The 24,134-nt window shown below is 39.9% G+C and overlaps 2 protein-coding genes across 3 annotated transcripts; both read left to right on the top strand.

Annotated features, from left to right (window-relative positions):
• The first annotated feature begins 6,357 nt into the window (after window positions 1-6,357).
• LOC124268257 lies at window positions 6,358-11,710 on the top strand. Its single transcript, XM_046703294.1, is given in 5 exon segments — window positions 6,358-6,780; window positions 6,783-7,058; window positions 8,679-8,887; window positions 9,980-10,075; window positions 10,801-11,710. Coding segments are annotated over 5 exon segments (1,359 nt in total). The 5' UTR covers window positions 6,358-6,425; the 3' UTR covers window positions 11,224-11,710.
• Window positions 11,711-15,956: 4,246 nt separating this feature from the next.
• Window positions 15,957-23,619, top strand: LOC124268213. Of its 2 annotated transcripts, XM_046703243.1 has the most exons (5): window positions 15,957-16,329; window positions 16,360-16,746; window positions 18,305-18,537; window positions 21,742-21,837; window positions 22,843-23,619. In XM_046703243.1, the coding sequence occupies exons 1-5, from the start codon at window positions 16,218-16,220 to the stop codon at window positions 23,266-23,268; spliced, it is 1,254 nt and encodes a 417-aa protein (XP_046559199.1). In that variant the 5' UTR covers window positions 15,957-16,217; the 3' UTR covers window positions 23,269-23,619. The 2 variants fall into 2 exon arrangements, with proteins under 2 accessions (XP_046559199.1, XP_046559198.1); XM_046703242.1 differs by having other exon boundaries at window positions 15,957-16,746.
• Window positions 23,620-24,134: the final 515 nt, after the last annotated feature.

Below are 24,134 nucleotides of genomic sequence, written 5' to 3'. Positions count from 1 at the left end.
AAACACGTTAAAACTGGTGTAGGGCTCACGAAACTCAAGATTGGGATACTGTTGTCTTTTCTGATGAAAGTTCTGTCTGTCTTTTTTCGAATTGTATGAAAATTTGGACTAAAGATACCGTGAAACCTATCTACGAACGCCCAAAACATAGCCCGAAATTTCACATGTGGGGTGGGATATCATCACGTGGAGTGACGCCGTTGTGTATTTTCACTAGAAATCTGACGAAGGAACGATATGTTGACATCTTAATTGATCACCTCCTTCCAGCGGACTAAATGCTGTGTGAAGTTAGATTTTCCAGCATGATAAAGACCCAAAACACACTGCGTGCTAGACAAAACAGTGGTCTTACGAAAATGTTCAAGTTTTAGACTGGCCCAGCTACAGCCCAGATCTTAACCCTATTGAGAATGTGTTGACTACTGAAGGAAAGAATAAGCCAAAAAGTTGGGCTGGATATTGTTCTGATTTTCATATTGCGATATATTGCAATAACTTCAGAGATATTGCAATATATATTGTGATATTTATATTGACTGGAAGGTTTCTGCCCAAGTGCGTACATGATAAATTTAAAATAGCTGTCTGTGTGCGACATCATCTACACCATACTTTCAGGCTACCCGTCCCCATTGTGTATGGCTGTATGCCAATGATTACAGATAAATAAAATGATATAGAGCTTTAATGTGGAATATTTAATCGAAGTATTGCAACAAAGTTTTGCGAAAATAATGATAAAGGTAATAGTAAAACATAATTTTCATGGTCAGCGTTGTTTGCTTCAACAGAGTGCACTTCAATGCAGGATGTACTTATTGTTATGGTACGAGGGTCGATCAAAGAGTACGTAGCCTAACTATATTCTCGATGTCCAATGTTTGAAAAGCTTCCATTTTATTTTGAACGAATCGGTAGCAAACCCATATCCAAAATTTCACATGTGTGGGTAATGTGGTTAACCAGCTATTTGTCATCACAACACATTGCGGTATAATATTTCTAACAAAATAGCAGAAAGTGAAAAAAACGATTTGTCTTTTGGTACCTCTTGGATAATGGTATGCACTCAGATAATGTCATATAAAATATGTTCAGTATAGTATTGGATGACTTCCCGTCATGATCAACAGTCAAAGATTTGGATTGTCTGATTTATATTTAGTCGGGGGCTATTTTTTAAGGACACCCCCATTTTAATCTTTCAAAAACATTGTGTCCAGATATTCAAGCTGGTACAGTTTACAATATATTGTGAGCTGACACTTGTGTGACCATTCAGTATTTAGTTTGAACCCTTGGCATCATGTATGCATAGGTGAAAACATTAGAATAAGTTATGCCCTTATGATTATGTCATCTGAAAGGGGGATGGGTAGTGTCTCCAGAACAAGCTCTTTCAGTCAACATGAAGGGTGGAGTTACTTTAACAAGCTCTTTCAGTCAACATGAAGGGTGGAGTTACTTTAACAAGCTCTTTCAGTCAACATGAAGGGTGGAGTTACTTTAACAAGCGATTGTAATTTCAATTTCAATTATCTTTTTGATTCATTCAGATTCAACTCCAATATAAACATGTGTTCACATGAACTATTGCAAAATGAAACAAAAACATGATTATGGGGAACTAATGTTAAGATCCTTGATTAGAATGTCATTATACAGTCCTACAAAATTTATGAGACTTAAGCCTTTATGATAAATTGATAACATATGTCCCATTATGAAACAAACATAAATAATATAATATTTTGAATTGTGAAATGGTCCCTCACAGCCAGAAGCTCTACTAATAAGACCAAATAAAACATTGGCCCATTTGAGGCCACTTCGTTCCTCCAAACTGTCACATATGAAACCGTTCAAACCCACAAAACTTGGTAGAATGTTTGGCTCTTTTGGAGCCACTTATAAAGATACTTCCACTTGTAAAACATTACATGAAACCAACTAAAAGTAATAAAAGTATATTTGACACTTTTAGAGCACATATTGTTGCCATGGAAGTCAAGGTCATATAATTCAAAGGGGGCTAACTCTGGATGACCCAATATATTGCAGAATCTGAACCATATCGCGAGATACCGGTAATATTGCACAGCCCTACCAAAAAGGTCTTAGAAATACTGAGGATATGAAGAAAGAAGTGCTTAAATGCTAGTACTGGGATACGCTGACACACGATTTCTTAAAACTTTGATTGGTAGTGTACCTAGGCGCATTCAGTCGTGTATTGCATTGCAAGGAGGTCTCACAAAGTATTGAAAAGACACTTAGACTGTAAGAGAATCATATCTCAGCATATTCATTAAAGTAAAACTTCTATTGTTTAAATACATGTATTAGATATCAGAATTTCTTGGAATACGGTACTATATATTCCAGTTATCTTTGGTGCTACTCTGTTCAATGGAATAAAACTACAGTGTCGTTCATATCCTGTGCCCCCTTGAGCATCTGATTAAATAATAACATCTTAACTTATTACAAGGTACTAAACAGCCCCCGGAGCCAATGTCATCTTAGCTCATATCACTTGAGCTATCGCGCTAACAATCTTTATATTGGCAAAACCTGAGATTTTAGCTGTGACCTTAAACATCTCAAGGTCACTAAATTCAACTGATGTCGGTGAATCTAGCGAATACACCTTGGTACCAAATTTTACGGAAGCGTAGTAGGGCCACGGTGAAATTTTTTTTTGGTCTTACTATCTCCTATGTAGTACTTAATATCTCCTACGTAGGACTTAGTATCTCCTACGTAGGACATATTAACTCCTACGTAGGAGATACTAAGTCCTACGTAGTACTTAATATCTCCTACGTAGGACTTAGTATCTCCTACGTAGGACTTAATATGTCCCCCTCATTCACTATTAGAGTCTACAGTTATGTGTTTCATTTACGGTTAGAGCCTACTATCACGTGTTTCAATTTACTATTAGTCTACTGTTTCCTTCACTATTAGAGTCATGTGTTCAACTAATTGTTGCACATTACTGTGTTGGACCGACTGTTATTCTTTACTGCCTTGCGTTCAGTTTACTATTACGGGTTGCAGTTAGTTCACTGTTATAGGGGCGGTGGGGTAGCCTAATGGTTAAAGCGTTGGCTCCTATGCCAAAGACGGGTTCGAATCCCAACATGGGCACAATGTGTGAAGCCCATTTCTTGTGTCCCCCGCCGTGATGTTGCTGGAATATTGCTAAAAGCGGCGCAAAACCAAACTCAGTCAGTCAGTCACTGTTATATGTTGCACTTTGTTACACTTTACTATTATGCGTTGGATATTTCAGAGATCGTTGCACATGAATCATAATCTGCGTGTACAGACGTGTCTTAGACTATCGGAGCCAATCTATGTGTACGTATCCCCTTATATTTATACACATAAATATAATGACAATTATTTGCCTTTTTGAATTTCGTATTGTTTTACGCCGCACTCAACACTTGTCCACTCATGTCAAGTCAACCTGTAAACAATTACTGAATGCAAACGAGCGTTGCATCCGATCCAATGCTAGATTCATCCATTCTTATTTATTAGCATGCATCTTTTAGTGTAAAAAAATCTTGCCACCATAAGGCTCCAAATGTTCTGAAAATCATATTTCCTTCGCCCCTCAGATACCCCCACCAGGGCGTCGCCCTCGAAATATCGCAACACGGCTTATCTCCCTTTTTCAGTCTCACTCAGAACCACGTTTTACATTGACTTAGCTCAACTTTACTAACACAAGCAAATGTGGGGCCACAAATATCCCCCCATCTGCCGGGGACTTGTGTTGATGTTACACACAAGACGTTTAATGGCTAGCTTGTCCGTTGTCAACGAGGGCGATGGAGACGCCACTGATCCGCCGTGACATGACTGAGTTCTGTCTAGAAGAAACGTTTGCGCATCGTGCAGGGGAAGAAGTTTAGTTTTCTCGAAGCATACGGAAATTACCGAGGCCTTGCGAATGATCGTTTTGAAACAACGTCGCTGATTGCACAACTAAATCTGATTGCCTCCAATCACGAGTCTTGAACGCTCACACCATGAAAGGGCCGTATTAGAACAGAGGTTACGTAGGAAGATATGACAGGAGTAACCTCTGTGGGAAGAGAATGAGCCCCATCAAGACAAGCAACAACTTGCGGAGGTCGTGTTATAACCATAGTTTCATATCACAACCTCACCCCAACCATCCCACCCACCTCTGTGTGTGTGGGTGTGTGTGTTTGTGTGTGTGAATGTATGTATGATAGATTAAACATAACCATACCCAGTGTAGGAAAGATAGCCCGTCCCAACGTCCGAGACGGGTGAATTTTGTGGAGGACGGGTTAAAAAAATATGTAGTCCGTCCTCATGTCGGGTCAATTTTAGCAAACCAGTGACATACAGTGTATATATAATGTTTATAACCTTTTTGAATATTTACTGCCGAAGGTGTTTTATTTATATTTGGAGGACAGGCTAGATTTTGGCAGGACTGGTAAAAAATTTGACCTGCCAGTCCTGTGGACAGGCTAGATTTTCTACATCTTTCCTACACTGCCATACCCAAACCTCCATAACTGCAATTAGAACAGGGTCCACGTCACTCTAACGTAACACACACACTATAACACTGTATAGTAACACTGCGTTAGTGTCATGAATATTCACTGACTCACATTTCAACTATCTAACGTCCTGCATAGCCAAACATTTCTCAACTTAATAACCATCCTTAAAAGGATTTAAAGGTCACATGCAACGTAAAACACAACGTTGCAGATTCTGATACCTTTCGGTATGGACTTATGAAACAAATCATCAAAAATGCAAATTCAACTTATAAAGTTGAAAAATAATGCGATGAACAAAACCGCGCGAAATCGGAGTTCAAACGATTCACTAATTTTCCCCCGACTTTTCGGGGGAAAACTGGTTTCAACAGCTGGGCTGCGCTCATAGCACGTGCGCAGTGAAATAGGTTCGCGCAACTTGGAAGCGGGCTGTCCGGTGAAGGCTTTGGTGTGAGCTATTTTCCTAATGTTTTGTTCGATACTTAAAAGCAATGTCATTATTTAGCGTTGACAGAATTTCTAACTGTGATATGGATATGTCGTTGTCACAATGTCTTGTTTTATTGACACCTGTGTGTCTGCCTGCCTGTCTGCTAATGGCAATATTCAATACACAACTGCGATCACTGACCACATGCAATTTGAATTTAACACCAATCAGGCTATACACCATAAACAAAACGCATTGATTTATGGCCCGAGTTCGGTCTCGGTCACATTATGTAATTACACAGACAGGCAGGTGTGATATACTTAAACACATGACATGTTATGATGTCTGTTGATTGCAAAAGGTTATACACAAAAAATGAGCCGTGGGGACATCTGCAAATGAACTAGCCGTTACACTTGAGTGCACACCCACCCGCTCTGACTGGGTTCGGTATCCCGGCTGCTTCGTTTCTTGGGAAGTAAACCCAAGTACACAATATTGCACTTTTGATTTGCGATTGTACGCTTCTAATTTTGTTTATATGTTTTTTCATAACCAGCAATGTATATTATATGTCATGAATAAGTGATAATTGTGTTTTAATTATGTTTGATTTTTTGGTTGCATGTGACCTTTAAGTACTACGTAGGAGATAGTATGTCCTACGTAGGAGATACTTAGTCTCCTAGGAGATACTTAGTCCTACGTAGGAGATACTAAGTCCTACGTAGGAGATATTAAGTACTACGTAGGAGATAGTATGCCCTACGTAGGAGATACTAAGTCCTAAGTAGGAGATATTAAGTCCTACGTAGGAGATAGTGACCCCAAAAAAGATTTTCACCGTGGCCCTACTACACTTCCGTATTTCTTTCTTGTGTTATCGCGCTAACAGGCTTATATGATATATGAAATGCAACGAAAAACGAACACACGCGTATTTAAGACTGATTAAAATAGTTATTACAATTTACGTAATTATTTATTACATTTTACCGCTACGTCAATTTTAATTACAATTTGCGTATTACAATTTACGTTTTTATTACAATTTACGTCAAGGGTTATTACAATTTTCTCCAAGTATTACAATTCACGTTTTTATTACATTTTTTTAAAATACGTCGTAACAACCATTAAAGCTATCTCCGACGTATACTCTTGATGTTCTTATAACAATAGGGTATCATGATCTGTCACTGAACACGACAAAGGTGTGTGTGGTTATCTTTCCCATTGTACATACTTCAGCAGGTCCACTGAAACTTAATCGGTTGTCTTATGACTGGATTATTGTAGTCACGAGTCGAGAGTGGACAGTTTCCTTCATAACAGATGACTGTGTGACCACTCATAGGCAAACAGGAGCCTCAACTACAAGGAAACCTACTGATTCCTGAAGTGGACAAAACCTTTATATTTGAAAGATGTCGGGTGGTAGACAATCTCTGATGAATGTTCAAAACGATAAGCATCCGATAATATCTCCAGCTGACGAAAGTGATTTTGAAAATTCCGGCCGATATCGTGGTACCGGAAACGTGTACCCGCCATTGTCTCCAAAAGAAACCGGACCAGTTCATATCGTTACGCTTCTACGTGTACCGAATGAACCTCAAACTGGGATAACGGGGAAACTGGGGATTTCACGAGGGGCGTTAACCGTCTTCATCGCCGTAATTAACATTCTCGCCAACGTCCTCATGAACGTCTCACTTCCGGTGTTTGCCGGGACGATGGACCACGTTGGCGGAGACACCTTTGTTGTGTTGTTGGTATCGTCCTGTGGTTTCCTCTCATCTTCGCCGTTATGACTTTAGTCATGAAATATCTAACTGTAATCAACCTCAGACGAGGTATCTCATATATTATATGGTCTCTGTTCAAACCGACTGCAAGCTGGAAGATTTTGTTAACGGTAGGGTTTGCTACTACCATGAACGGAGTTCTTATTGTGTTTGCAAGTCCCCCAAATCGCACGCCGCCATATTTGCAAGGTATCCTAGCAGCAACCATCATACCCTATACAGTTGTAGGCCGATTTTTCATCCTCAGAAAAGGTAACACGTCAGTCTGCTTTGTTTGTTTGTTTGTTTTAGTAGATACTGTCCCAGGTTATTTAATGACATCGTGACTAGACAATTTGTCCCTTGAAGTTCACGGATCTGAAGAGCAGATTTAAATGGAACTGGGTGAACTTCATATATCATTAGGGTAGCCTAATGGTTAAAGCGTCTGCTCGTCACGCCGGGTTCGATTCCCTACATGGGTACAACGAGTGAAACCCATTTCTGGTGTTCCCCACTCACTCACTCAGATGTTAAACGTTAAACAGTGGCATGAAAGTTTGCAAAATGGTTTTGAATTTGGAACAGGAAATGGACACACATTGGATTCAGCATCTTAACCGTGTATATGGGCAGCTAAGATCTTCGGCAACCTATGCTTGTCGTAAGAGGCGACAAATGGGATGCGACATGTCATCGTATCCCAATTGCCTAGATCGATGCTCATGATATTGATCACTGGATTGTCTGTTCCCGATTCGATTATTTAATCCCCGCTGCCATATAACTGGAATATTGCTGATTGCGTTAAAAACCAAACGCGTTAAAAAACAACCCAAACCAAACACCTTAACTATGACAATCGTTTGTCACAGTTACCTCAATACCACGCCATCTGTTGATTGAAATATGTCGAGTCACGGGCCGTGTGTGTACATGAATAAGCTTGTCAGGTTCCAGGCGTGTTTATAGCCGTAGGCTGTGTACGTCATTTGTAGATTGTCACATGTACACAAAGGGAGATAACGCATATCCAACTGTTGAGGTTAATATGTTTTGTCATCTGACTGACTGACTGACTGAGTATGGTTTTACGCCGTTTTTAGCAATATCCCAGCAATATCACGGCGGGGGCACCAGAAATGGGCTTCACAAATGTCATTTTCTGAAGGTTACAGTATGTGACTTACACTTAATGATATAAGCCACTTGTCCAGGCACAGATTCGACGGACTACATGTAGTAATAAATCAATATTCAGCACACGCATGCACGCACGCACGCACACATACATACACACCCACAAATGTAAATATAGAGCGTCAACGCCAGAGGATATTCAGTCAATTGAAACAGATTCAATAAAAAGGCAAAATATTGTGGTAATTCAACGAATGGATCAGGTCGGTGTTTACAAGAAAGGGCAAGCATGTTCAACTCAATCGTTCGCTCCCGCCACCAGCACAGTTTGCATCAAGTAGTAACTGTTACACGCCGACCCGAGGCCAATTTTTTTAAGAAATGGAGAGTTACGGGGATTATCCCCAACTTAAATTATGTTTTGTATGACTTAATAATACGTGTTTTGATGCATTTCCAACATATCCTAATGCAGAAATGTCAAAATCATCGCGACAGGGTAAATGTTTAAAAAGAGACCCGCTCTTGTACGTACCCGTTGTTTTGGGGGCGAAGGGGTAGTCAAGTGGTTAAAGCTTTCGCTCGTCACGCTGAAGACACGAGTTGCATTCACCTCATGGTTACAATGTGTAAAGCCCATTTCTGGTGTCCCCCGCCATGATATTGCTGGAATATTGCTAAAGCGGCGTAAAACTAAACTAAACTCACTCACGCGTATCCGTTTTATGTGTACACAAACTATTCATACTCCAGGTATCAGTCTTCGACGCCTGGTTTGTACGGGGGTGGTTCTCATCGGCCTCTTCATCACGGTGGAACCCCAAATTTGGGGGCTGGAAGGGAGTGGGGATACAGGATCCGGAAGCACAGGAAGCATACTCTGGCCATTTATATTTGCACTGGGGTTCTTGCCAGCAGGTTTAAGCAGCGTTTTCGTGGAGAAGGCGCTCCATGGAACTGAGGTAAGATATATTCATGTGTGTCACATTCATACCCGTTTAACCGGTTAATTTTGCTTTCTTTAAATATGTTTCGTTACAATATTCTCTCGCTATATTGTCACAATATTCTATTGCTGTATTGTGTGAATGAACACATTTCACAAAGGGTAAAATGGTACAAACAATTGGCGAAGTTGGCAATGACGTAGTCAAGTTCATGAAGCTAACACGGTCGCTCTTCACAAAAAGACGATGGGGTAGCCTTGTGTTTAAGCGTTCGCTCGTCACGTCGACGGGGTTCGATTCCCCACATGGATAAATTGTGTGAAGCCTATTTCTGGTATACCCCGTCGTGATTTTGCTGGAATATTGCTAAAAGCGGCGTAAGACGCAGCTCATTCTCTCCCTCCTCACACCGAGGATTCCTGTCCACACCTCACACTTGTAAGAGTTGATAGAGATGAGGACCGACTGTACTTGTACTCAGACATTGAGTGAATGAGTGAGTATGGTATTATGTCGCTTTTAGCAATATTCCAGCAATATCACAGAGGGGGACACAAGAAATTTGCTTCACACTTTGTACCCATGTGGCGAATCGAACCCGGGTCTTCGGCGTGACGAGCGAACGTTTTAACCACTAGGCTACCCCACCGCCCCTTTCAAACATTGACGTAGATGATTGTTCATGCTGTTAACCACTGGTTTGTCTGGTCCCGACCCGTGACATACGTGCGGCACAATAGGTTTTAACGAAAGGACCACTAGTTTTCTTTCGTTATATCCATAGTTCATTGTACGCATTTATAGACAAAATGTACAGCAAATATGCGAGACCGATAAACAAAACAATACGTTTTATTCTGCATGTTCGTTATAAACGTTGTTTTGTTTAGCTGTTCGTTATAAACGTTGTTTAGCTGTAGTTGGGTGACAAATTTGAATTAATTCTGCATGTTCGTTATAAAGGTTGTTTAGCTGTAGTTGGGAGACAAATTTGAATTAATTCTGCTGCTGCAACTACACCAACAATGGATGTGCATTATGTATGTTGTTTCTATGAGTGAATGAGTGAGTGAGTTAAAATTTAAAGTCACGTTGGATCTCTTCCAGTCAGAGTCACTGAACTTCATCATGTGGACCCAAGTCTATCAACTGTTAACCCTGCTGCCGTTATTCTGGGTGGATTTTATTCCACATTTTGGTATGGTATGTATTTCCTGCCTTCAAGTCTAATTGTTTGACACACGCCATCATATCCGAATTACGTAGATTGATGATAAGATTGTTGATTGGGTTGTCCAGACTCGATTATTTACAGACCGTCGCCATACAGCTGGAGTGTTACTGAGCGCGGCGTTAAACAACAAACCAACGTAATCCAACTTATTTCGGTGGGAAACTTCTACATTCAGCAATGAAACAGTCTTTCCTCGATGAATATGCTGACATGCAGTGACATATTTGAAATACTAGTGAAATCAGCACTGAAATATACTCAGTCAGACACTTGTACCACACGATGCCACTGGGACTCTCTGCCATCTGAACTAAGAACCACCAAATCCAAAGACCTTTTCAAGTCTCTCCTTAAAACACACCTCTTCCGCTCACCATTCCGCTAGACTTTCAGGATTATGTGTATAAATGTGCATGTATTTGGTTCTAACTTTGTCATAGCGCCAGTGAGCACCTGTCGATAGATACTAGGCACTTTAGAAATCAGTTATAATTATCATTGGCGGATCCAGAGGGGTGGGTCTGAAAATGACTTAAGATCACATTGAAGATTTTTTTGCGTTGGCGGAACCAATGGAGGGGTTCGAACCCCCTCTTTTCAAAATTCCTGGATCCGCCCATGATTATAATATTATTATTGTTATTGCGAAGACAAAATCCTGTTTACACATGCCCTGTTTTCTGTCTGATTTCAGGCTGATTCAATCCAGGACTTTAGTGGTATCCTTGGAACTGGATTCCGCTGCTGCTTCAGCTCGGACCCTAGTTGTAATGGCTTATGGTGGAAACTCTGGTTGTTTCAGATTGGATATTCCTTCGGGAATCTGTTCCAATTTCTATTAATAGAATACGCAGAGGGCGCTGTATATGCGGTTGTCGTCCAATCAATGGTGACGCCCTTGGCAACGTTGTTCTGGACCCTGTTCAAGTTTGACGTTCCAAACAACCACTTCTATTGGTCCCCGGAGTTCAACATCACCACAGGCTTCACCTTAGGCGGCCTTCTCATCATCGTGCCAACTGTAATTATGTACAACTACTTCAGCAAACAGGACGCCAAGGAGAAGGAATTGAAAGAGGCAGCAACTGTCCATGACATCATTGATAATCACATGTAAATCAAAGAAAGATAACAGAACTCAACAGAACAAAATCTTTTTCAGAGACTTGGTTCCTGGTTATCTACAGTATAAAAATGATAAGTATATAATGTGTACAGAGTATGAGTCAGGACATGGATATTTACGATACATAAAGTTTTTGATAAATTTTGCTATAAACAATAGATTATTTTTATAAGTAGACTGCAACAGCTTCATAAATTTATGTTTTGATGGACACTCCAAAAAATTAACGACTTATATATTTGAGTCTATAAACATCGTAAATTCATTTTCAAATGCACTGAAATTAAATTCAGTACGCCATCTCTTTAATAATTACAAGTAAAATGAGTCTCATTAATATTTAATTTGAGTGCGATCTGTTTGCGAAACACATGGAAAATGTTTTTGGTAAGTTTTGAATAGAATTCAGAACACAACAATTTTGAACATGAACAACGGGAGTTCTATGGATATACAACCTCTTAATGACGGTGTAAGTAGCTACACCGAAATGTCGCTCATGTAATGATAAAGAAGTTGTATATCCATAGAACTCTCCCCGTTGTTCATTTAATAGTAGAAATTCAAAAGAAATAAGAAATCTATCCAAATATCTGCTAGCATTAGATAAACTCTTTGTCAAAAAATGGTTAAACCTCAATCAGCTCTTTCTATAGACAACAAATCACTTAATAGATCTTAATTTATGGCATAATTCTGTTTCATTTTAAACTGTTCTACCTGTCATTTTGTCATGTTTATTTATATGTATTTAAATGGATTATGTTTGATTTTCTCTTGTACCACCAAACGTGGTTATTTGAGAATAAACTGAACTTGAACTTGAACATAACGCCATCTTCTAAATGCCACTCAAAGAAACTTTGAACATTACATATTAATTTCATTTTGTCAGCACTATGATAAAACTTTGTACGTGGACCCTTTAAATTACATTTAAGATAAAGGATGTTAATTTAGAAACACAATTCTGAACGTGACCTATTCAAATAACGCTATAATTACTAACCTCATTGACGTTTTAGACGTTTGTAAGTGACAATAAGGCAAGATGGCTTTTTGTATGAAAAATCCATAATTTGATATATATACATGTAATACAGAAGCAGTCATCTGTGAAGTATTTTGCCATATAGCTAATTCACGGTACTGTGTACACGTTTGGTGGGGGTGGTTGGGTAGTCTAGTGGCTAAACCGTTCGCTCGTCACGCCGTAGACCCGGGTTCTATTCCCCACATGGGTACAATGTGTGAAGCACATTTCTGGTGTCCCCCCCAACCCCACCGTTTCGTGATATTGTTGGAGTATTGCTAAAAGCGGCGTAAAACCAAACTCACATGTTTGGTCATTGCTAGCGAGTCGTTATTCATTATGGATGATAAAGACACACGTGACAAGGTCAGACCTATAAATACAACGATGCATCTGTTGTCCCCGTTACGAAAACGGACCATCAAACGTTGATCCCATGAATATATATGACTGGGCAGATTAATGACATACCAGGTCACATGCATGTCGAGTACAGGTTTGATCCAGAGCACACTGGGTTACATGTAAATGGAGCACAGGTCACATGCAGAGCAAACCATGTCGTGTACGTATCAATCACAGGTCAGATTAATAGTGCACCAGGTCACATGTGTAGTACACCAAATCAGATGAATATCTTCAGTTCACACAAGCATCAGATCAGATACCCAGCATAAACTGGTCACCTGATGACAGTTCTGTGCACCATACACGGCCTTGGCCCCAGATTAATTCTTACTTTGATTATTGTTGACCTGCGCCTGATACTAGGGTACCATGAGAAAGATATATGTATAACTATATTTGTACGTGCATGTAGCTGTACTTTAAGGACTTTTATACAGGGTATGAAACTCCCCAAATTTCAGCCAGATAACAGGGCTGGTTAGATGTAAAACTTGCCAGCCATAACCAAATATTACCTGCCCGCAAATAATTTAGGTTTGACAAGCGACGTAGTAAATCATCCAATTGGAATTTATGGAGTGATATAATAATGATTTATTATCCTGAATTATGATGAATATCTTCATATACATGTCAAAATTTTAACCCGACCGTCTGGCAGGTGGAATTTGAGAATCTGGCAGTCCGTGTTGAAAATACCCGTCCCGGGCGGTCGGGCAGGCAGGTATTTCGAACGCTGATTTATACCATTGATATCCGATATTACATAATTGTGAGATGTTTTATAATAACGAAAGATACAGACACATTTTTATCTCAAAACCAAAAGCTTTCTTATCAGTATACACTTAGTTGTTAAGAGCTAGCTTGATGAGAGTATAAGATTGTGATACATATGGTGTGTGTGTGTGTGTGTGTGTGTGTGTTCACGCGTGTTATGTGTAAACATTATGATACAGACACATTTTTATCTCAAAATCAAAAGCTTTCTTATAAGTATACACTTAGTTGTTAAGAGTTAGCTTGATGAGAGTATAAGATTGTGATACATATGGTGTTGTGTATGTGTGTGTGTGTGTGTGTGTGTGTCCACGCGTGTTATGTGTAAACATTATGATACAGACACATTTTTATCTCAAAATCAAAAGCTTTCTTATAAGTATACACTTAGTTGTTAAGAGTTAGCTCGATGAGAGTATACGATTGTGATACATATGGTGTGTGTGTGTGTATGTGTGTGTCCACGCGTGTTATGTGTAAACATTATGATGTCTCAATATTAGAGTTTAATACAATTGCCCCTTTCGCAAACGCTTTGTGTTATCACTGAGATTTTAGTGATCAATTCATATAATTTCTTAACCGTTTTTTTTCAGCAAGCTATCAACTTATCATATTGGAATATTTGACGTTTTCAATCAACAAAGTTTGATATTTTAGGGTTGATTAATATATTTTATATATTTCTTGTCATAATAAAAAAATACAGTCAGTTTCACTCTGTCTCAAATTCCTTTGACTATCTATAACGTTATCCTAACCCTGTATTACACTCACACAAGACATGACACTACGGTCTACTCCCATTTGTGAGGGTCTACTCCCAATTGTGAGAACACCCAATAGTGAGACAGTGGAGTAGGTAATTAACAAAGAAAACACACCTTACTCCCCTGTCCGATAGAATGGATTAACCCTAGCTAATTACTGATTTGCGATGTAACTGAATCTTGTGGAAGTCTTAATGAAACTTGATAAAGATAAATTGATTAACATACACTTTGTGTAGGTAACTTCGTGATCATTTGAAAGAGAAATTAATTTACCTACTCAGATTTACATCCGTCTCCGAAACTACAAGATATAGCTCTGAAATACAATTTTACAGTCGAACTGCCCCTTATGCCAAATCCTTTTTACCCGGCACTACCCATTATAACCTGGATACCATTTTGAACGGAAACAAAGAATTTACTCCTTGTGTAAACCAGAAAATAGTTGAATCTGTCCACGATTATATCATCAAGATACAACGCTTCAAATTTCTCAGGAAAATACTTAAATTAACTCAACAACCTTCTCATGATTGATTTATATTCCCACAATAGCTTGTTAGACACACACAACTGTAACTCGCTAATTATGACTACTTAGAGAATAGTTGTATTTGATGTATACTTAAAATATATTTTTGCAATAGTCAATATCAATGACGTCACATCCTCCATTTCATTTTGTATTTTATGTTGCGTGGGAGCGGTGTTAACATAAGCAGTAATGCTTGCTCACCAATCCCAATTCATTTTCATAAATAATAATAAAATATGTTTAAACCAAAATGACTTTCAAACTTCATAATAGTCTATTTCTTCTGTGTAAATATAAGCTTTGATAATCTATTTCATTAATCTACTCATCAATGAATCCTGTGGGTACTCTTCAACAACTGGGCTGATCCCACTTTCATTGTAGGGATGTGGAAACACCACCTATGTGCAGTGAACCATTAATTAATGTATCTCACAAATGGGAGGACACCGACACTACAGTTCAACATCACGGAGACGGTACCGCCATGAACGTGTGATATCAGTCATGTTATCAAATATCACATGATACCCAAAGTCACGTGATATGCGATAAAAGGCTTAAAAGACATACGGGGCAGTGGGGTAGCCTAGTGGTTAAGGCGTTCGCTCGTCACGCCGAAGACCCGGGTTCGATTTCCCACATGAGTACAAGATGTGAAGCCCATTTCTGGTGTCCTCCGCCGTGATATTGCTGGAATATTGCTAAAGCCGGCGTAAAAGTAAAGTAACTCATTCACGCACTTAAAAACATACCATAAACCCAGTCACCGGACCTGACCAGCTTTTCTATATGTGGTCGGGAATATTTCTAGACCTGAAATCGGAGGCAGATATATTTATTCCCCATTGGTGCAAAACGAAAATTAGCACATCCATTGATGAATCTAAAAGTTTGAGTCAGGGATTGATGTTAGAAATTGAAAATTAATTTGAATAATTACTTATTTCTCTCTTCTATCAAACGGTGATGTGCTTGCATGAACAATATTCGGTAATAAAAACTTTAAACATAAATTTAGGAATCGTTATGGTGCCGACTGCGGCATAAAACAGTATGATTAAACTGATGCAGACATACCCATTCGTAAGTAAGTATACATGCACACTCGCGCAGTCGCAAACAGTCACTCTGCAATGCACATAGACCCAATATATAACGCGTCTCAATCTCACGGAAGCTTCAACGAGGAAGGTCGAACAATCAGTTCACTATCAACATTTCGTCCAAGTTGGGTCGAACTGTCTTCATGTGCAGTGGTCTCCCGAAGTCATTGTCATGTGCCTCGCTCGTAGCTAAACGAGGTCAGCTGTCAGGCTTCCCGTTGAGATTACATTGTACCAGGAAACATGACTCTAAGTTTACTGTGTGAAATATCTCTATTCAACAGGATAAATCCTGTATTTATACGCAGGGACCTTATACACATTCGCCGTGTATGACGTGAGTGACAATAATGGAAGGCACGGGTCATGGAACCATTCAAACAGGCGACACAGAAACAAGTGACCCCAACGAGGAAGAGTCACGCCTCCTTGGAGATTCACGGGAAAACAAAACTTTAGGATGTTTCTCGCGTCTACGATCATGCATTGGAGGCTTGTCCACAAACGCCAAGAGTATTATTCTTTCTCTATTTGCTTTGCTTGGACACCTGGTGACGTCGCTGGTGTTGCCGGTATGGGCGTCCACGTTTGATGAAATTGGAAGTGACGTATTTGTTGGACAGTTCGTTGATACGTTCTGGGAGCTTCTGATCCTTTCTGCAGTGTACCTGGCATGGAAGTGTTTCGACAGGGAGGTGCCTTTGAGGCCAACTGTCAGTTTGAAATCTTTGGCGATTTATGGCCTCACAAATGCTTTGACTGGAGCCTTCATCGTCTTTGCAAGCCTTCCAGAGAGAACCCCTCCGTATTTGCAGTCAATCATCGGATCCTCTCTGATACCATTTACAGTTATTTGTAGATACATAATGCTCAGAAAAGGTATGTAGAGAATTACAGAAGAGTGAGTGAGTGAGTGAGGTAGGTTAGATTTACGCTGGGACATGATGACACGTGTCAACCAAGTCAGCGAGCCTGACCACCCGATCCCGTTAATCGCCTTTTATGTCAAGCATGGGTTACTGAAGACCAATTCTAAATGTTTTAAAGGGCTAACACGTTTCAAACTACAAATAATTAAGCATATGATGAGCTGAGACTGTGAGTCAAGGTTATTAAAACTGAGTCATATTATTTTTTGTACATATATTGACTCCTTGCACAAGATGCTTGTGCATAGTGCTAGATAACATAAGTGCTAGATTACATAACACAAAAAAGTATGCCAAAGTTATGCTATACTTGGCTTTCCTCTCGCACTGAGCATCTAATTCGTTATTTGTTATTCAACACTGCTCACTCACTCTAAACTGATCAGGGGCGGTGGGGTAGCCTAGTGGTTAAAGCGTTGGCTCGTTACGCCGAAGACCCGGGTTCGAATCCCCACATGGGTACAATGTGTGAAGCCCATTTCTGGTGTCCCCCGCCCTGATGTTGCTGGAATATTGCTAAAAGCGGCGTAAAACCCAACTCAGTCAGTCAGTCTAAACTGATAACTTGTGACATTGAAGGTCATTGTTTACAGTTGTATGGTTTCTGTTTTAAAGATGATGCATCTGATCAGTAACAGAATGATCAAATGTTTTAATGTACACACAATGAAGCATCGAGATATATAATGATATATGCAGCTTGATAATTCACCGGAATGAATTACTAGTATTCAAATTTATGGTGTCATACAATCACACTGTGTTTCAGATAGTTGTCAAATGTAGCATATGTTTTATTTAGGATTACACCTACAGATATTACACTTACTCAGTGTACACTTTCTCAGCAAAGTACTCAGAGAGTGTGGATACATGACCTATTTTATGGATGACAACTTTTTGCTATTTTTTATACAACTTTTCTTGCTCCGTCATCAGCTGAATGATGAGTCAGTGCACAGAGTTAATATGTATTGATGGAACATGTATTCATGTTCGTCCAACTTCTAAATGCCTTTCAAGAGCTTCTGAGAGTGTGGGTTCGACCCCAAAACGTACTAGAATCTGTACTTCATTGAGAAAATGTAATCCCAAACATGACATATGTTGCATACAATGCACTGACATTGACATTCTTCCCACAAACAGTTTATTCTGGCATGTCTGAAGGACACATATCTGCATATCATACTGGATGTCCAGACGTGCGATGGAGCAAACATCAGCTACACATGCATACATCGCTTTATTTATTAGTACTAATTCATCCATTCGGCTAAATTTTCGTTTTCGAATCATCCGTCTTTTGACACCATGCGTTTGTTGCAGACAAGCGGGGTAACTCCCGTTTGCAAGAGTTGACACAAAAACATGTAAATCATAAACATCATCGAAATATGATTAATCACACGAACACTATGTTCTGTCACAAAACGTGCACTATAGCTTTGTGAATAATATAAACTTCTTTCGAAATTGGTTTGGTAAATAAATGCTTCGTTTTTCAGGTGTGAGCTTGAGAAGAGCTGTTTGCATAATAATTGCAATGATAGGACTCTTTATCACAATGGAACCTCGTATCTGGGGCCTGAAAGGAAGTAGCGGAACCGGAAGTAGCAAAGGAAGTGACACAGTGGTCTCCCCTGTTGGACGAATTCTTTGGCCCCTTTCATTCTGCTTTGGATTCGTCCCAGACGCAGTTAACAGAGTCATCACAGAGCAAGAACTGAAACGCCCACAAGTTAGCTATACTTCTTTCAAATTTTAGAAAATACTGTTCCAGTTTTACATTGGGTGTGTATATGACAATGAAAGTTCAACTGACGGACTTTGAGGGACAATGAGTTTTGTCTGTGGTCGTTCATTCTCAGCAATGGCCTTGCAGAGTTGCGTTCGAAATTTCGACGTGCATCACAAACCAATGTTCGTCCTCTCAATGATTGTTGTTTTGTCAGCCCCACTTCTGAGCAGGTGGGTTTTACGTCTATGAACCTCATCACTTCAGATGTCTTCCCAGAGCAACTAATGTAACAGGGCTTGATTTAAAAGATGTTAACCTACTTGCACCAGGTGCAACCTAAGATAAAAACCTAGTTGCATCAGCCAAATTCCAGTTGCAACGTAGTGTGTTAAAACATCAGAGGTTTCGGTGCACATAAACATATTTCTGTCATGTAGTGCCATTGAAACCATAGCAACACAGATACACAGCTGATCCCTGTTTACAATATTGAGCTATCATAGCCGCGACGTGTCTATGAATAGCAATGTTTCGTTGCCATAGCTATTCAAAGTTTAGAACAAAATGGAGCTGACATTTTTATGCTTATATTGTTAGATTTATTGTTGATTTATTTCTCAAAAATGACTTGCACCTGGTGCAAGTTAGACTAATAACTAGGTTGCACTTTGCAAAATTGGGTTGCACCAGTGCAAGTAACAAAGCACTAAATCGAGCCCGGTAATGTAACTGACCTTAAATCCACTAACTCGCATGAACACAAGAATACGAGCGTACGTGTTACATTCAACGTATAGTAACTCTGAAAACTAATTTCCCAAAACATATGATCTATAAGTGACTAGTGGTACTTGTATGACAATGTGATGGAATTGGGAACATATCACAACCACTATGGAAGTATGACAGGAGATTACGGAAGACAGTGGTGAGATTTCAAAAGTTGACACTCCCCCTCCTACCCGTGAAGATCATGTCATCGTATCCGAATTGCATCGATGGAATTGATCACTGGATTGTCTGATCCAGGCTCGTTTATTTACAGACCTCCGCCATAGCTGGAATATTGCTGAGTGCGTCGTTAATCATCAAACGAACGAACACTTCCACTCCTCTAACGACGTCCAGGGTGCCGTTCCACTAACCGATCTTAGCCCTACGCCAATCGTAAACCCCTAAAATCCCAATCTTAGCGTGACGTTACGATCGGCATACCGTTCCACTAACCAATCTTACCTAAGTCAATCGTAAAGTTAAGATTCAATGTCTAAGTTGCTCATGACCAACTTAGGATAGCTAAAATCAATCGTAGAGAAACCAAAATGGTGGCTTTCCTATTCTATGTGAAAAATAAGAGCGAGCATTTCACCGTGAGCGTCCCCTAAAGTCCCCCATGAAATGAATTTGTATATTTCTGTGATGTAAACAAACACTGCACTGAAGCCTTACAAATGTCAGGCCAGTCTGACCACTGTCGTCATGGGAACACAACCGAGCGAGTCGGTGTAACACATTTGTACAACAATATTGCAACGTCATGGTTAGAATAGAATAGGGACAGCATATTTTGTGGGGATTCTAAAGGCAGGCCGCGTGTTATTCAAGACCACTGAGAGTGAACAATGTTCTGAATTATCTGTACAAAAAGATAATTTACTCGAGAATATTTACAGCCGAGATTATAAGTAATATACAGAGAACAGGTGTTAAGTCTGGACTTTAAAAATGTCAATTGCGTCAGAGCTTTTAATATGTGCCTTAACGTTGTCAATCAGAATAAACAAGGCGTGACGAGGCTATAACGTATGTAGAATCTGTCTGTGGTCTTGAATATAACACGCGGCCTGCCTTTAGAATCCCCCACAAAATATGCGCAGTGAAATCAAACATATTTGTATCTTTTTGCTTCAGAACATTGTTCACTTCACGGCTGTCCCTATTCTTAACCATGACGTTGCAATACTGTTGTACAAATGTGTTATACCGCCACGCTCGGTTGTGTTCCCATGACGACAGTGGTCAGACTGGCCTGACATTTGTAAGGCTTCAGTGCAGTGTTTGTTAACATCACAGAAATATACAAATTCATTTTATGGGGGACTTTAGGGGACGCTCACGGTGAAATGCTCGCTCTTATTTTTCACACAGAATAGGAAAGCCACCATTTTGGTTTCTCTACGATTGATTTTAGCTATCCTAAGTTGGTCATGAGCAACTTAGACTTTGAATCTTAACTTTACGATTGACTTAGGTAAGATTGGTTAGTGGAACGGTATCTAAGATTGGGATTTTAGGGGTTTACGATTGGCGTAGGGCTAAGATCGGTTAGTGGAACGGCACCCAGGGCTCATTGCTAGCCATTCTACAGATGCTGTGCTGTGCTGTAGGTGAGCAATGACGACTCGTGCATTGTGATCACTGGCGTTGTCGTCCTGAAAGATGATTTGCAAATTGGACAACAAAGGGTGTGGGTATCCTGTCCTGGTAACATTGCCTAATCTGTCATGATCAGTGAAGATCCGTGTTATAATTGGTCTTCAGCAACCCATGCTCGTCATAAACGTGATCGGGTTTGCCAGGCTCGCTTATCCAAGTTGCGTAGATTGATGCTCAATTTGTTGATCACTGGATTGTCTGGTCCAGACTCGATTATTTACAGACTGACGCCATATAGCTGAAATATTGATGAGTACGGTGGCAGTAAACAACAAACAAACGGAAAAGGATAAACAGAATCAATACGGTTGACAGGTATAATGATCCACAGAGATTCACCGACCACCCGGGAGGTGGGGAAATCTAGTGGTTAAAGCGTTCGCTCGTCACGCTGAACACCCGGGTTTGATTCCCCACATGGGTAGAATGTGTTAAGCCCATGTCTGGTGTTCCCCGTCGTGATATTGCTGGAATAGTGCTAAAAAGCGGCGTAAAACCATACTCACTCACCTACCACCGTTGAAAGAGTCAAAAGCAGCAATGACACCCTTCTGTGTGTCGCGCTTCGGGAGGCAGATGCAAACGGTCGGGAGGTATTTTGTTGTTAAATTTTACAGATCTAAACGTTCTTGCAAATGATATTTGTCTTCAGCACCTGCTTTTGTTTATGATAGATTTATTAGCATTTATAGTTCATAATCATCTTTTGCTTCAGGAGGGTATTTCTCACCTTGCTGCTTCTGTAATATCGAACATGTTGTGTTTTAGGCCCAAACCGTGAATTTTCTGGTGTATGCTCAGCTATCGGCCTTAGTGTTTGTCGTACTTCTGTTCTGGGCAGACCTCATTCCTGGATTTGGAATGGTAAGCATTTCACATTATCCATTTACCAAGAAAACCAAGATATCTTTAAATATAACACAAGCACTAGGATTTCATTACAATTACCGCGAGCACCAAAATCTCCTTCATATTGCAGCGAACATATTAAGATCTCATTGAAATTAACTCGAGCACTAAAATCTGGTTTGAACGTGATTGCAGAAATGTCATTTTGTTTCTATTGAAAAGGACAAATTTCGAATTATACAATCCATGTGATGACGTTCATAATAATATTTGATTGTACTAGCCTTTTTGCTCATTTCTTATAGAACTTCTGCCTACCTAGAAAGACTCCCACGACACCCCGTCCTTTCCGCGCAGGGAATGTGATGGAATATTGATCAATGACTTACAAATGTTGAACATCAGCGTTTGCATCTTTATTGTTCCATGTCGTAATCATCACTGCCCCTTAAAATACATGAATGTCAAATCAAAATTGTGAAATTTGAATTTTGATTTTTTCGTCGTGCTCATCAGAGCTTTAAATTTCGTGCGACTTTGGTTTATGAAGGGTGCTACCGGTGGGGCAAGTTTTTGCGGAATTTTTTATCATCCCTATTTGACAATGATTCATATTATGAATAGCGCATTTTTATTATATATACTGATGGAAACGAATAAGAGAACACATGGAAGTACACGCGTTCCAATATTTATTTCATGATTTTCCCCCACAGTTCAATACAAAGTATGCAAAGAAACCTTGAATAAATTTAGTAACACTTGTACTTTAATGTGTTTCCATCAGTATATTTATTCTGTACATGGGGTGGTGGTGGGATAGGCTAGGGGTTACAGCGTTCGCCGAAGACCCGGGTTCGATTCCACACATGGGTACAATGTGTAAAGCCCATTTCTGGTGTCCCGGCGTGATATTGCTGGGATATTTCTAAAAGTGGCGTAAACGTAAAACCACTCACTCACTTCTGTATATGGACAGGGTTTTGTATATTTGACCCAACAAATTGGTTTCTTTTACAGGCCGACTCTTTCCAGGAACTGTTGCGTCGCGTTGCTGTGGGCATGCGCTGTAGTGTCTCCACGGACGCATCCTGCCAACACCTGTCATTAAAAGCATTTCTAATGATATCGGCTCACTGCGTTGGATACCTGTTTCATTTTCTGCTGATCAAGCACGCCGAGGGAGCAATCCTTGCATCTTTAGTTCAAGCCATGAGAACCCCCATCGCGTCTATATTCTGGACGTTGTATCATTACAACGAGGATTTAGATTTGTTGTACTGGTCCCCGGAGTTCAACATAACCACGTGTTTTTTGATAGGAGGACTAATTATTGTGATGCCAGCTATGCTTGTTTATAACTACTTCAGCAATGAGGAAATGAAAAGTGTGTATATGAGGGAACGACAGCTGCTTGTACCTGGCAATGAAAACATCAATTCATAGTGTGGAATCCATCTTTCATAACATGCGGTGTTTGGTCAGAGGTTTGTCATCCACCAATATACTGAACACGATACCCTCCCCTAACGCTTTTCATATTTTAGGGGCGGTTGGGTAGCCTTGTGGTTAAAGCGTTCGCTCGTCAAGACCGGGTTCGATTGCCCACATAGGTACAATGTGTGAAGCCCATTTCTGGTGTCCTTGGTGATATTGCTATGATATAGTTAGAAGCAGCGTAAAACTAAACTCACTCAATACTCCTTATTTTTGAGTGACCCCAATGCCGTTGTATATTTTTTGAATGATTTTCCATGACAGCTTGGTATCCCATTGAGAAATAAAGTATGTGGAGTTGATATGTGTCGGATATAATACCTCCAGGAACATTAACCTCAACCCTTCCAATCCAACCCCTTAATTTGAAGGGGCGGTGGGTTAGCCAAGTGGTTAAAGCGTTCGCATGTCACGCCGAGGACCTGGCTTCGATTCGAACATGGGTACAACGTCATTCGTGACCAACTCGTGTTATTCCGGGACAAACCGAATAGCGACTCGTGCCCCTCTGGAAGGATTTCATATTGGCGTAGGAACATCAGAACTACTTCAAACAGGAACGATAACTCTATTCCTGTTTGATTCCAATGGTACTTAATATCACCGAAGTACTCATACATTGTATTGCTGTTTTTGTTTTTGCTATTTATTCTAAAGAATTAAACCTCCTTGGTACAACTAAAAGAAAGAAAAAAACACATATTTGTTAAAGACATATTCTGACGTAATTATTACCAGATATGCACCTTATACTTCCAAATATATTTCTGAAAAGGGTTTAATAATAACAAATGGGATTTGTTTTATTGAATATG

Source organism: Haliotis rubra, unplaced genomic scaffold (assembly GCF_003918875.1).
Source record: "Haliotis rubra isolate DU_JTF1 unplaced genomic scaffold, ASM391887v1 Scf137, whole genome shotgun sequence".
Taxonomy (NCBI): domain Eukaryota; kingdom Metazoa; phylum Mollusca; class Gastropoda; order Lepetellida; family Haliotidae; genus Haliotis; species Haliotis rubra.
This window is presented reverse-complemented; position numbering and strand designations above follow the sequence as displayed.